The 15878-nt window shown below is 37.8% G+C and overlaps 1 protein-coding gene across 5 annotated transcripts in view; it reads right to left on the bottom strand.

Annotated features, from left to right (window-relative positions):
* Window positions 1-395: 395 nt before the first annotated feature.
* GLRB (glycine receptor beta) overlaps window positions 396-15878 on the bottom strand; it is an 83263-nt gene continuing 67780 nt past the window's right edge. For all 5 annotated transcript variants that reach the window (XM_057547378.1, XM_057547379.1, XM_057547382.1 and 2 more), the window contains 2 exons: window positions 8595-8887; window positions 396-3412 (listed from right to left, as the gene is read on the bottom strand). In XM_057547378.1, coding sequence (XP_057403361.1) covers window positions 3116-3412; window positions 8595-8887 — 590 coding nt within the window. In that variant the 3' untranslated portion in view covers window positions 396-3115. The remainder of the gene's footprint in view (window positions 3413-8594; window positions 8888-15878) is intronic.

The raw sequence follows: 15878 nt of genomic DNA, 5'->3' as shown, positions 1-15878 counted from the left end.
CTTTGGGGCACTGGCATGAATGGTGCACAGGAATTCTTTGTAATATTTTTGCACGTTTTTCTGGAAGTCTGAAACAAGATCAAAAAAGTTTTAAAAAAAGAAAAGTAATACGTACACTACATACAACAGGTTAAGAGATGACCAGGCTGTGAGAGTCTGCACGCAGCATCTTGACAATCTAAAGGTATTTTGGAAGGATTTTGGAAGACATTACCAGAATTTAAAATGTAGACATCTTTCAACTCAGCAACTCCACGTCTGGCATCCACCTCATGGAAATATACGCATGTGTGCACAAAAATATTTAGTGCAATGCTATTTTGTACTAGAAAAGAAAAACAATCAAAATTCATGTTTAAAAAGAAGCTAAATTCAGGCACATTCACGCTATAGAATAATAGGAGGCAAAAGATTTATTAGCATCCAATATATCCTCACATAGAGAGAGCTCCAAAATATAGTAGATGAAAAATAAATAAATTGCAAAACCGTACATATGGTAAAATCTCATTTACGTTAAATCCCATTACATTATCTGTTATATTTAAAAAGTAGATAGAGGTTGTAGATGCCTAGAGGTCACTGTGGTGACCTCTGGGAAAAGAGAAAGGTTTGAAGATAGAAGGTTATGACAACATTAAGGGCTTACTTATTTTAGACACACCTGTTTTTCTAATACGTCGAGATATTCATGTATTACTTATGCAATTACAAAATAAACATCACAAAGTAAGTTTGTAGACTGCTGTAATCGTCTGATGCACGGGAAAGGGAAACTGAATTAGGGTGGTGTCTGCAGAAATGGAGAAGCAGTGGTTGGTGTAAGGGGGGAAATTTTAGGACTTGGAACTTGACAGGGTATACCGTGTGACAGAGGAAGGCAGATGGCCCAGGGGGACTGGAATAGTGATGGCTTTACTGGAAACAGAAAATAAGAGAAGCGGCTGATTTGTAAGGAGAAGATCTTTTTTATTTTGGAAACATGGAATTTGCGATACTGACATCCAGATAAATATACTGCTAGTTTCCTAGAAAGACATAATATTTAAAGTACACAGATCAGAACTACCCTGGGGTTAAGTGACTAAATTCTCGAGATAACAATAGAAAGCAACTGTTAGTGGACACCAGTTGTACTTCCTTATGACCATTGTGTAATGTTCCATTTGTAGTTATATATACACACTTAATCCTGGGACAGCTATTTATATACATTTGGGTATTAAAATGGATCTGAAGAGGCTACAATATTATATTACAGAAAGGAATTCATTCACATTATTTTCAAGAAATAAATTCTTACAGAATGAGAACTGTCTTCCATTTCGTACATTTCCCACTTAAAACTCTATATCTAAATCAAACTCCCTAAAATGAATGAAATTTGCAAGAATGAAGAACAAAGATCATAAGCAAATATAATTATTATAAATACAAATTTAAATGGTCTAAGTATTATTCAAGACATTTTTTCCTCTCAGAGTTTAAGATATTATTATCCGGGTCCTAGCAGGATGTTGAAGTCCATCAATAGGGTGACTTGTGGCATTTTTAAAATGATTCAGTTGACTATGCTTTTGCAACTAGAGGGTGCTGAAGTACCACAGAGGACTAGATATATCTCGTCTTTTAAAGATTTAGTAATCAGTGACTCTTTTACAAATTAAAGTCTTCAATAAAATAACATTGAATTATAGATGGCAATTTGCATAAACAATATGTAAACACATTTTATTATTGAATTGACAATCCAAACCCTCAGCTGCTGCAAACTCTCCAAATAATGTCAATATACTTATTTGGTCTTATGTTTATGTTACATGGATTACTGATAGTCCTAGTACCAGCTATGGAGAAATAAAAAGGTACATTGGCTCTGATATTACTAGGAAATACAAGTCTTATAGACCAGAAAGTACCTATTTGCAAGTTGGAATGAGACCAAAGCAAGTAAATCCAAGTAGCCTGGACTTTTAGCAAGAAAGAAAATACAAATGGAGGTGAGACCTAACTAAGTAATCATTTATTTAACCTTTAAATGTCTTGTAACAAAATCAAACACTATTCAAATAAGAAAAAAAGAAATTCAGGAAAAAAATTTAATTTTACTTTAAAATATGTGAGCATTTTAATAAAATAAAGAAGTTAAAATCCTCTAATGATTATGGATTTTTCTTCCCAACTCAAGTTACTTCTAGTAATAAGGTATCTTCCTCTTGGTTTCTTACAAATGGTATGAAATCACATATTCATTACTATATTCCAATTTAAAATATTTATGACTCTTTTTAAGGCACAATGATTTTGTATACTCTGTATCAACAAAATAAAATCCATGAAAATATATCTAGGTTTTAAAGTGGACTAAATAGAATTTCTTTTATCAGAAATATTTAATCAATATATCTACTTTAATTTTTATTTTATGAGAAACCAGAATTCAGCACGAATTTAGGTAAATCTAGATTTGCCTTTGTTTCAAAAATGCTTACTGGGTTTTATTACCTGGCATTTGACAATACAGGCACACTTTAAAATGAGCTGCTTTTACAAATTAGGAATTTGTTTGAACTTTATTTCTCCACAGAGCTCATGTAATTAGAGTTGATATACTTCTACTTATAAAGTTATACCATATGTAATATACTTTTGCTTTATCTATGATAATACCATCTAAAATTGTACAAGAATAAGATGGCTTTCTCTGAAAGTTACAAGGAAAGGGATTTGAAACACTACATACATTGCGATGATGACATAACAGGGTTCAGAGTGCACCCCATTTTATTATCAGAATTATCGGCATATTTGCAATTTACACTAACTGGAGAGAAATGTTCGGATTCTATTTTATGTAGTATGCTTATCCTTCATTTAGTCCTGAAGCAATTATGCTTGCTTTACATAAATACCTCATCATGATTAGAGCACAGACGTAACAAGATCATGCTGCCATTCCCCATGGTGAAGGCGCCGTATTTGTATTGCACTCCAATGGCATCCAAAATGCAATATATTGCTATGAAAATGCAAAGAATGTTCACAGGTTGGCATTAATGAACGAGGTTGTTCACAATGCAATGGGACTTGACTTTATACGAATGGAAAAGGTTTATCATAAATATATAGACCAGTAGATAACGTTGAAGAATAAGAAGCAGAAAGGAAACAACGCTCTTGCGTAAAGATCGATCCTCTTCGCTGCCGTCGGAATAACGGGTTTGGCAGGAGGCAGCTTCTTGTTGCTCTTGGCCTGGGATTTCCCAAGTCCGTTGTTGACCTCAATGGGTTTTCCATAGCAGTCATAATTGGACAATTCAAAATCTCTCGGTAAGCTTCCCACGATGCTGAAGTCGTTAGATCTCAGATCAGACTTAGACGTACAAACCTTTTTGCATCTGGTCTCTCCAACCTGAGAATAAATATTAAAGACAGGATATTTAGAATTTTTCTATTTATAAAACGTCTTCAAAAAGATATTTTAAAAATATGATGGTTTATTCAGTTGACTATTATGTCTTTTTGTCAAACAGAAATAATAGTCAACTGATTAAACCACGGAATTACCTGAACCTTTAGGGCTCTAAAACGTTACCTATATAACAAGGCTTATGTCATGGAATAAACTTTTGGTAGGTTATTTTATGTTAAGGGATCAAGGCGCAAATCATCATTTATCTTACATGCTCCCAGGCTTGTGAGAGTTCTCAGTTGAAAGACTGACCAATAAATGAAAATCCAACATTTAACCATGACACAGATCATAGTAGCAGAACATACAGAATACAAACGTCTTCTGGTACCTCTGACCTTTGATTTCCCCAGGGATCCTATTGCCAAATTGGGTTGTTTATAAAAGACTGAGGCATTTATCCCTGCAATGAGACAGACTGTGTCTCTGAACCACACTCACAAGTAAGAACTAAAAATGGTCACAAGGATCATGAACCAAAGATTGACCAACGAAAGGCATTCCTCACTTGTTGCCTGAAGATGAATTAGCCAGAGAATCCAAACTCAGAAAATCCAAAGAAACTGTGGATATTTCAGCCAGATCATATGCTACAGAGACTATTCAGTTGATCATCTCTGAATTATTAAATTTGACTCAATTCCCTACAATGTACAAAATAATTATTTCACACTGAACTCTCTCTGGCTGTCAGAAAAGCTCTTGGAAAAGACAGAGGGATAGGGCTGACCAGTGGCTTAAGGAGAGGCCACAGAAGGGGGAACCCATGATTCCACTGCTTAATCTTCCACTGTTCTTACTCCCGACCTTTGTGATTCACCTTGGGGATCTTCACTAAAATATTTACTGTTTTACCGAAAAAGGAAACCATGTCATTGTACACTATTAGTACACTCTAGTTTTTGCCTTAGTTAGAATAATACATTGACTGATTATGTGGATTCTATTCACGTTTACTAGATTGTGGCTGGGTAAAAATGATGCTTAGTGTAAGATGTAAAACAAATCATTCCCCAGCAGCCCTTCAGGTACCAGGACGGTATCCTTTATCCGTACAAACACTGAGGCATATTTTCTGGGCAAAAGCCAGATGGCAGTGCTCAGAGATGGATAGAGAAGAAAACCAACATAGACTGAGTGAAAAAACAAATGAAAATCTGTTACCACATCCTCTGGCTTTATACACTTAGGTTGTTTCCTTTTTTTTTTTTCAATTTTGAACAAGTGCTGGTAATTTTATTTTTTGAAGCTGGTCTCTGAATGTTGGCTTTATTATTATATCTTTATACCACATAGATATTTGTACAATCCTGTTGGGTAAGAACTTTTGAAAAAGATGTTTATGTAAGTATAATTGTACAAAAGTACACAAGACAATGTTGATAAGTAGGAATGGGGATCGAGGCACTGGAGTTTCATCCTTTCTGCGTGTCAGCACCAAGCTGCTCCCCGTCGCCAGTGTACTGAGGCACCCCGTGCCAGGCAGGCCACACAGGGACCAAGGACGCTGAGGTCACCAGGCAGGAATGGGAGCTCCCACCCCGCTGTGTGAGGGGCCCGGACTTCACGTCCACCAGGCAGCAAGGAGGGAGAAGCCTTCCTTCTCCCGGACAAACAGCCAGAGAAGGCAGCAAAAACAGAAAGTTTAGACAAGGTGCAGTATCTCACCACATAATATGAACTGTCTAGGTGGCAACAGAAAAATCACTCATGGTACAAAGAACTGGGGAAGATCTCAGAGTACAATCAATAGAGACCAACACCAAGATGAAACGTGTTAGAATTATCCAAGAAAGGTTTTAAAGCAGCACGGCAAAATCAGCAATTACGAACATGCTTGGAGCAAATGAGAAATGGAAAGCCTGGGAAAAGGAGTACAAAATCCCAGCAGAGAGACAGAGAGAAGGAAGGATGAAAGGAAGGAAGGAAGGAAGGAAGGAAGGAAGGAGGGAAGGAAGGAAGGAAGGAGGGAGGGAAGGAAGGAAGGGAGGAGGGAAGGAGGGAAGGAAGGAAGGGAGGGAAAGAAAAAAATAAAGTAAAAAAAGAAAAAGAAAAACCAAATGAAAATTTTATAACTGAAAAATACATTTAATCAAAACATGAATCTCCGTGGATAGGCTCAACAGGAAGAGAAGGGGGTGGGGAAAGAAATCAGTGAACTAAAGGTGTAACAGGAGAAATTACCCGACCTGAACAACAGAGAACTTACTAGAAAAATGAGCAGAGCCTCGGTGGTGACGTGTGGGCCTGTAACAGAGAATCTAACATCTATGTCATCACAGTCCTAGAAGGATGGGGGAAAGGTACTCAAAGAAATAACAGCTGAAAACTTTTCCCATTTGGCAAGAAGCATAAGCCTGCATTTTTTTTTAACAAGCTGAACAAACCCCAAACCAGATGAACCCTAAAAAAGCCACTCCAAAATATATAATTAAACTTCTGAACATTAAAGGCAAAAAAAAAAAATCTTGAAAGCAGCCAGAGAAAAATGACACTTTATCTAAAGGAGAAAAACAGTGTGAATGAAGCAGAGTTCTTCTCAGAAGCCACAGAGGCCAGAAGGAATGGGCACAATACTTTTAGGTGCCAAAAGAAAAGAACTTTCAACCAAGGATCCTATTCCCAGTGAAAACATTCTTCAGGAATGAAGGGAAACCAAGACATTCCCAGATGAAGGAAAACTAGGAGGATCTGTTACCAGCAGAGCTACCCAAAATAATGGATAAAGGCAATTCTCTAAAAGGAAAGAGAACAATAAAAGATAGAACCTTGGAATATCAGAATGGAAGAAAGATCAAAGTAAACAAAAATATGCACAAATACAATAAACTTTCCTTTTCTCTCTGAGTTTTCCAAATTATGTTTGATGGTGAAGCAAAAATTGTAACACTTTCTAATTAGGTTCTAAGAAGTATTTACAATAATTTTGTCATGTGAAGAGGAAAGCAAAAGGTGTTAAAGGGAGGTAACATTTCTACACATCATACAAAGTGGCAACAGAGTGACACCAGGAGACTGATAAAGTCGTGTGTATATAATGGGACACCTGGAGCAGCCTCCAAGCAAGAGAGTGACATGCTTACAAACAATACAGGAAACTCAAAATGTCATTCTAGAAGCTGTTCAAGCAGTCACATGGAAGAAGAAGAAAGAAGAAAGAGATTAAAAATAGAACAAACAGGACACAAAATATACACCCTGAGAAAACCATAATTCAAAAAGACACATGCACCCCAATGTTCATTGCAACACTACTTACAATAGCCAAGACATGGAAGCAACCTAAGTGTCCATCGAGAGATGAATGGATAAAGAAGATGTGGCACATATATACAATGGAATATTACTCAGCCATAACAAGGAACGAAATAGGGTCATTTGTAGAGATGTGGATGGACCCAGAGTCTGTCATACAGAGTGAAGTAAGTCAGAAAGAGAAAAACAAATATCGTGTATTAACGCATATATGTGGAATCTAGAAAAATGGTACAGATGAACCTATTTGCAGGGCAGGAATAAAGATGCAGATGTAGAGAATGGGCATGTGGACATGGGGGGTGGGGGATGAATTGGGAGATTGAGATGGACATGTACACACTACCATGTGTAAAACAGATAGCTAGTGGGAACCTGCTGTATAGCACAGGGAAATCAGCTCAGTGCTCTGTGGTGACCTAGATGGGTGGGATGGGGGCAGACAGGGGAGGCCCAAAAGGGAGGGGATATACATATACATACGGCTGATTCACTTCGTTGTACAGCAGAAACTAACACAACATTGTAAAGCAACTATACCCCAATAAAAAATAATAATAAAATTTAAAAAATAAATAAAATAAAATAGACTGAAGCCCTAAATATATCAATAAGTTCATTAAATTTAAATGATCTAAATATACAAATTAAAACATGAGAATGGCAGAGAAGATTACATGCCATCAACCAATGATATGTTGCCTACAAGAAACTCACTTCACATGGAATGATATAGACACGTTGCATGGAAATGGAAAGAGATATGCCAAAGACATGATTCTTTAAGGCCATGATAGCTCTGCATTAATGGATATTTTATACATATCCTTCATGAAGAGGATTAGGGTATAAAGAGCTCAAGGGCTGGAGGAACCTCCTTACAAGGCGGCAACAAAGTATTTGCAGAGGGTCTTGGCTGTGGGCTCAGAAAATGAGATGAATGACTCAAAAGAAAAACAAACAAACAAACAAAGACCTGCAGACAGCACCACGTAAGAACAGTTTGCTTGCCTGTGTCTCTAAAAACGTGTCTGACGTTCTCGGTGTTGGTAGGAGTGGCAGTCAACAAATGGACATGGTCTGGGGCCAGATGTAGGCAAGGTTTCCAAGGCTGTAGGATGGTCTGGACCTGTTAGTCTCTTGTGGAACTTACCATGCTACGTTCAGTGGAAATGGTCCCCTGGCCTAGGGTCTTCTCAACTAGAGGTCACCAAGCACAGGCATGCTGGGGTGAGTAGACAACTGTCCTCAATCCATGATGTGGTCTGTGGCCCCAGGATTTATCAGTACCTGAATCTAGAGGCATGGTCCGCTATTCTTAGACCCATCACCAAGTGACAAGGCAAGGTTATGCGTTTTAACTGTTCAGTTCTTCTCTAGCTATTCACTCTGCGCCGGACAAATCCCAAACCATGGGCATAGTTTCCCTATGAGCCAGGCACCCAGTAAAGAAGTAGCCTGCCTGACATGAGCATTGTGAAGCTCTCCAACTTGATGGGGAATGGGCGGGAGATTGAATCAAGAACATGCGGCCCATAAGCCTTCAGCCCCCCGGCCACTCACGAAGGTTTGTCAAATGAGAAAGAGTAAGAAGGTCTGTCATTTGGGCAAGGTCTCCACATTCAATGGTGACCATCAAAGCAAAGGAATTTAAGCATCCTTAAATTCCACGGAAAGTTCTCCAGTAATCTGATAAAGTGTTGATTTTTTTCTCGGTTAGTATTGGACCTAAGTGTTTTCTATTCTTTTTCCAAAAAGTAGGTTGTGCTTAGTCCCTTTTCATCTGTGAGAGAAAAACGAGTGAGGACCAATTCTACCAAACCTTTAAACCCGCAGAATGCACTTTGATGGCCGACGTCATCCTTACCTGCAAGGTGCTGATGTGAACAGGTGTGCCCGTGCCATTCACGGTGTTCTTCTTAGCCGCACTCCCCCCCTTCCCGTCTGCCTGCTCAGCCTTGGCAATTCTGGCTTTTTCTGCTTCAACTCTCTTGGGGTTATTGAGCATCACCTGGACGACCGCATACTCCACCAGGGACGCGAAGCCGAAGAGGAGACACGCGATGAGCCACACGTCCAAAGCCTTCACGTAGGACACCTTGGGAAGTTCCGCAGCCAGGGTTGTGCACTCAGAGGCCAAGCTGAGCACTGAGAAGATTCCTGCCGGACAGAAACAGGAATTCAAGTTGCTTTTTACTCCCGTGAAATGTTCTACAATCACTGCTCTTTGAGGAAATCCCCCTCCAATAACTTTCAACGCCCCTCAGGTCCCCTTAAAACTCAAAGAGTAGAAGAAATACCATGTACTTGCTTCTTATGTAAGAATTATTGAAAGCGGGTAGTATGTGTGTAAACACTTAACATTTTAAAAAAATAAATATTTATATTTTTTATTATCCTAATAATGAGAGATGTACTTGGTTCTCTTTGCTCTTGCATTGGGAATACGGTAAACACTATATTAGTATCAATAATCATTTAAAACATTGAAAAATATATATTCCGCCAGTTGCATCATTTTAGAGGCTCCTGAAAGGTGTGGAGTTTTGGGTTTTTGTTTTTTGTTTTTAATATTGAAGAACTAAGAGACTCTCTCCTAGAAAGAAAGGCTTTTAGTAAAATATAACTTCTGCAGATTGAAACAATATTACATATATATATATACATATATATTACTATTATATTGTAACTATCCTCTATCCTGAAGAAAAAATTAACAGGACTATGTTTTAAAAGTTAATATAGGTTTTAACGTTTTCTAACCTGGAAGTGAAAAGTAACATAAAAATCCAAGATCTTCTCAAACATCTCCCTAAACTCAGTTAATTATACCTATGGGCATTAATTTGGCAAATCATCTTCCCAAGTTATTTTTTTATTCTTAATCAAATGTTATGTCAACTTATCAATCAAAAACAAGCCTTGAAGTAGCATATATTGACACCATTCTCTGTGTTTCCATAGCATTTCATGCTCATCAATAACACAGAATGTATCAAATTGTAGTAAATTTAGTAGTATACCTGCCTCTTTATCCTGATATATTAGCAACTTTATGAATGAAATGGAGAATAGTGCCAGATTATAGAAGGCCTTGAAAGCCCTAGAGTGGATCTTTTATCGTATTTCATAGAGAAATGACATTATCAAGAGAATATTTCAATAATGTCACTCTTCTAGGGATAAAAAAAATATCCTGAGAAAGAAAAATATAGGAGATGCAGAAACAAAGAATAAGAAAATGAAGGATAGGATGGATGTGAAAGGATTTTGGAGAAAACATTTTTTAAAACTTGATTACTGTTTAAAGGAAGAAGGAAAAGATTGAGACAAACTTCTAAACAGAATGACTGGGAAAATACCCATGAAATACAGGAAGAGGAGAATATAGAAAAGACGTGACTTTGGAAGGAAAACACCGAGTTAGGTCAGATAGAGGCCGAGGAACAAAGAACTGGTGACCACGACTCAGCACACGGCACCCAGGAACTTCTTGAAGGACAGATTGGCCAGTTTCGTTCCGGGGAGGTTGTGGTGGAAAGGGAGGGGACTCCAGAGAGGCTCAGGCATCAGAAAAAGGGGGTCAAAGGAGCAGAGAAAGATTCGGAATAATAGGATATTAATGGACATTTGGGAGATATTTATAATCCCAGGTGTTAGGTTAGAAACCATGGCGGCCAATTCCGTTAAGATCGGTACCATTTCAAAGATGTAAGAATGGAAGTGGAGATCAGTTGAGAAGGAGGAGAATGTGGACCTCACTGTGTGCCTTGTCTTCAGGAAATCATATTAAAATAGGAAATGTCCATTTGCTTTTTTATCCTAAAATAAGAAATCTGAGCAAATATTTCTCTGGACAAATATTTCAGCCTTATCTTAACATGGCCTTCAGATGAGATTACTTCATTGTTTAAATAACCCATAGTGAAATGCTGCCTGAATTTTACTACATTATGAACCAATAAAAAGAAATGTGAAACCCATCATTCATAAAAATGGGGATATTTATAACTTCAATATTGTGTTCTTAATATATTATCCCCCTTTAATGGAGCACCTCTCTAATAAATTCCAGGACTTCTTGGTATAATCTTTCTATAACGTGTTTAAAACATATAGTCCTTATTTGTCATTTGTTATTTTTCTCTCCCTAATGCAAAAACAAACCAAGTCTAGATTTCAAATCAGGGAATATGTCATAAAATTGATATCAACTCTGATAAATAGGCGTGGGGTCTACATCTACTAAAAGTTATGGCTAACAAATAATATAAATCAAAGTATTAATAAATTAGCTACATAAAAAAGTTAACCTGAATAAAAACTTCTATAAAGAATTCAGGGTGAAGATAAAGTTGTTTAGCTCATCAGTATGCAGAAAGAACTTTATAGTGATAAAATCCTTATTTAAGAGACCACTATTGATAGTGAACTCCCATTGACTATGGGATGCCCAGAGATTTCTCGTTCATACAAGGAAACATCTGAAAAATAATTCTTTAATAGCATATACTCTAGCAATCTATTGCCTAAAAGAGGAATACCAAAATCTAGAAGACTGAAAAAGGAAAGCAAGAAAAAGGGTGAAAAAAGAAAAGGAAAAGAAAGGGGAGGTAGAGATAGTATTTTTTTTTATATTTTATTTATTTATTTATTTTATTTCTTTTTCTTTTTCTTTTGGCTGTGTTGGGTCTTCGTTGCAGCATGCAGGCTTCTCTCTAGTTGTGGCATGCGGGTTTTCTCTTTCTAGTTGTCTCATGCAGGCTCCAGAGCGTGTGGGCTCTGTAGTTTGTGGCACGCAAGCTCAGTAGTTGTGGCGCGTGGGCTTAGTTGCCCCGCCGCACGTGGGATCTCAGTTCCCCAACTAGAGATCGAACCCACGTCCCCTGCATTGCAAGGCCGATTCGTTACCACTGGACCACCAGGGAAGTCCCTGTCGTATTTTTTATTAACAACAAATAGAACCAACAGAGCAAGTCAAGGAGAAATTGTACACAACAGCTACTGTCTAAACCTGAAATCATCTTTATCCCATACTGAGATGAACTACACTATGCACCAAATTCTTATATGGAGTTGTGATTAATAACATGAAAATTTATTCACAAATACTGCTAAATTATTACATCAGCATGTTATCATTGCACAGCATTCTAATCAAAGGATACTAAAAGGAAAACTACAATTACTACCATGTGGGAATCCAGAAATCATCTCTGAAATTTTTGAAAGAGATCCTTATAATCAAAAAGATCTTGAACCACTGTTTCAGATGATAAGAAAAGACTATAATAAGAAAGAAAGGTACTGTGTGTGACCTGCTAGAGGTCTGAATTGTGACCTGAATTATTCATCTTTTTACATTTATAATTAAAAAGTATTTGTTTAAAAAAAATCCTTTTTAGCAGCAACTATAGCATTTCATGTACCAGGAAAAGAAAGTGTTACAGTAAAGTTTACGTAGGGTAAAAAGTATAAGACGTTACCTCCATAGTTACTTTTATACTTAAAGAAATAGGTGAAGACAAAGTCTACCTAAAATTCGCAGAGGAAGCTTTGATACTTGTTAGCAATGGAAAAAGTAAATCAAAAAGAGATAGGAAGAAAAATAAAACTAGAACACAAAACTGATTTTTTTTTTTTAAAGCAAAATGAGTCTAGGGTAAATGATATATGTTCTTCTCCTAAATTTTAGAAAATAAAAATTATGGGCCATAGAAGGAAAAGATTGGCAAATTGATTTCATAATCTTTTGGAACAATGTAGGGGGAAAAAAGTAGAAAAGGGAAAGATACACTGTGTCAAAATAGCTGTATTGACAGAATATCCTGATATTTAATCTGTCAGTAATATTATTTCTTTTTTCTTTTCAGATAAAATTATATATATGTGTGGGTCTAATAACAGAGCTTCAAAATACCTGAAGCATAATTCCATAATTAGAGTTGGGGATTTTAACAACACTCTCATCAATAACTATAATAACTAGACAAAAGACATAAAAGATTTTAACAGTACTATCAACCAACTTGACTCCATTCATATTTACAGAATTCTACACCCAAGAGTGACAAATATACAGTGCAAGTGACATGGGATGTTTGCTAGGAGACATATGCTGGGCTGGACCATTAACAAAGTCTCAATAAACATAAAAGGATTGAAATCATAGAGTATGTTCCCTGACAAAATTAAAAACAAATCATATTTGAGTACTTATGAAAACGCTAAATATTTGGATTCCAAACTACACATATCTAAAGAATCCATGGGCCAAAGAAGAAATCACAAGGGAGATTAGAGAATATTTTTTTAATGAAGGAAGATGAAAATACAGTATACCAAAATTTGTGCACTGCAGCTAAAGCAGGACTTACAAGGGAAATTTGTAACTTTAAATGTCCATGTTAGAAAAGAAGAAAGGTCTAAAATCGGCTATCTGAGTTTCCACTTCAATCATCAAAAAGAGATCAAATAAAATCCAAACTGAGTAAAAAGAAATAATAAAGATAAGAGCCAAAATCAATGAAAAAGAAAAATAAACAAATAGATAGAAATGAATGAAATGAATGCTGATGTTTTGAAAATACCAAGAAAACGGATAAGTCTTTATCTAGAGTGGTCAAAAAAAAAAAAAAAAAAGAATTCACAATTTAACAATATCAGGGGTACGTAGGAATGAATACATCACTACAGCTAGACATTAAAAGGAAAAACCAATATTATGAACATGTTTGTGCTAATAATTTTACCTACTCATCTAATAGCTAGGAATCAATTGGTAAAATTTGCCAAAATAAAGGAAAAAAACATATAAACCTTTAAATATACTCAGAGAAAGCATTTAAGCATTTGGCAAAAGTCAACAGTCATGATAAAAACCCTCTGCCAACTAGGAAGAGAAGGGAACCTCTTCAACCTGATTAAGAGATCTGTAATAACTAGAGCCACTATTACACTCAACAGTGAATACTTCAACTATTTCTACCCAGAATCAGGAATAAGCATCTCTCACAATTCTATTCAACATTGTACCAAGGTCCAAGGCACTACAAGAAGTAAAAACAATTATTTTGGGAGTATATGACACAGGAGTATGTGAAACAGGCAAAACGCTACCATTATTTTGATAAACACTATGCTAATATTTTAGAAAAGTTAAACATACTTTTCCCATAAAATGCAGAAATCTCATTTCTAGGTGTTTGCCCAAGATTAATGAAAATGTATGCCCACAGAGCCTTGTACGCAATTATTCGTCACATCATGTGTAATACCCCCAAACTGGAAACAACCCAATCCCCAACTACTGGTTAATGGGGAAACACACTGTGGTATATCCATACTACAAAATGCTACTCGGTAATAAGATAGAACCAAACATTAACACACGCAACAACACATATAAATTTCAAAAACCTAAATATGTCCCTAGTTTTCTTTTAATGAGTCAACATGTTGACTGATCCCACTTTCAATTTACGATCACTGACCTCCAGAGGTCCGCGATCCTACCAGGCAATCAGGGTGCATTTCCCCAGTTCCTTCACCAGTCTCTCTCCCTTCAGAACCACAGCGCTCTTCCCCATCACCCTTGCAACTCATGACCTGGCTTCCCACTTCACTAAGAAAACAAAATCAGAGGCTAGCCCCCATGACCACGTCTACCCTTGCGTCTCAGTATGTGCCCATCAGCTCTACCTTCTCTCCTGACGCTACAGACCAGCAATCAGTCAACCCGATGCACCAGGCACTTCTGACCCACTGCCTATTTTTATAAATCCAGTTTTACTGGGACATATCCACACCTATTCAGCTATGTATTGACTAAGGCTGCTTTAGTGTTATGACAGCGGATTTCGGGGTTTCAACAGAAACCTCAAATGTTTGCTATTCAGTCTGTTGCCGAAGGAGTTTGCTGACCCCGCGGACAAATCCACTGTGTTCTATCTAGCAAAGGCCAATCCCTCTGTTTCCTACCTCCCATCCCCTCTCACCGCTCCTGCACTTCTTCCATCTCTCATTTTTTCCTTCACTACTGGTTGTTTTCCACCAAAAATAAATGTGTGTGGATTGTCCCCCTTAGAAAAACAAAACCAAGAAACCCTCTCAGCTCCCATCCTCCCTGGCTATTTTCCCACCCTCCCCTCCTGTGGGCAGCTAACGACCTCCAATGAACGGCTCTGGGTCCCCCCTCTTGTGTTCTCCTGAGTCACTCCGACCCGGCTTCCCTCTTCTCCTTACTCCATGGAGACTGTCTCTGTTCTGGATCCCAGTGACCCCTAGGCTGCTAAAGCCAAGGGCAATCTTTAGCCCTAACCTTGACCTACAAGCAGCTGGCCGAACACTCTCCTCACGGGGACACACCTTCTCCACTTGGCAGGATTCCAGGAAGCTACATCACATGGATTGTTCCTCATCTTCTCAATCCCAAGGATTTAGCCCTGAGACTCTTCTACCTACACTCCACTCATCGCCTTACATACCATCTGCATCCTGACAAACCTTAAATTCTGACCTCCAGTCCTGATTTCTCCAAGACACCCCAGACTTGTACATCCACCTGTCTACCTGCTATCTCCACCTAACAGACATCTCAAACTCAGTGCATCCGGAACCAAGCTCCTGGTCCTCCCACCTTTTCAAACCTACTTGACCTGCAGCTCTGCTCACCTCCATTCATGGCAATTTCATCTCTTCAGTTTCTAAGTCAAAAACACCTTGAGGTCAGCCTTGATTCTGCTTTCTCAAATCCCACATGCAACACATCTGCACATCTTTCTCTACCACGTCCTTCATCTAATATGTACAAGCACCTGCACTACCGCCCCTGGCTCACATCATGCTTATTGCAGGCCTCCTAGCTGCTTTGCTTAATTCTACCTTTGCCCCCTACCAGTCTATTCTAAACAAAGCAGTAAAGATAAGCACTTACAATTTAAATCAGATCAGTGCTCAAAAGCCCTCAGGGGCTTCGCATTGCACTCTGAATAAAAGCCCAAATCACCGGAATTCCTTAAGAAATATTCCATAGCCCACCCCTCGCCCTTGTTATTTTTCTGATCTCATCTGCTAATCTCCCTCTCTCTCACTGGACTCCTTAGTGTTCCCCGAAAACCCCAGGCATGCTTCTGTCTCAGGGATTCTGCCC

Source organism: Balaenoptera acutorostrata, chromosome 5 (genome assembly GCF_949987535.1).
Source record: "Balaenoptera acutorostrata chromosome 5, mBalAcu1.1, whole genome shotgun sequence".
NCBI lineage: Eukaryota > Metazoa > Chordata > Mammalia > Artiodactyla > Balaenopteridae > Balaenoptera > Balaenoptera acutorostrata.
This window is presented reverse-complemented; position numbering and strand designations above follow the sequence as displayed.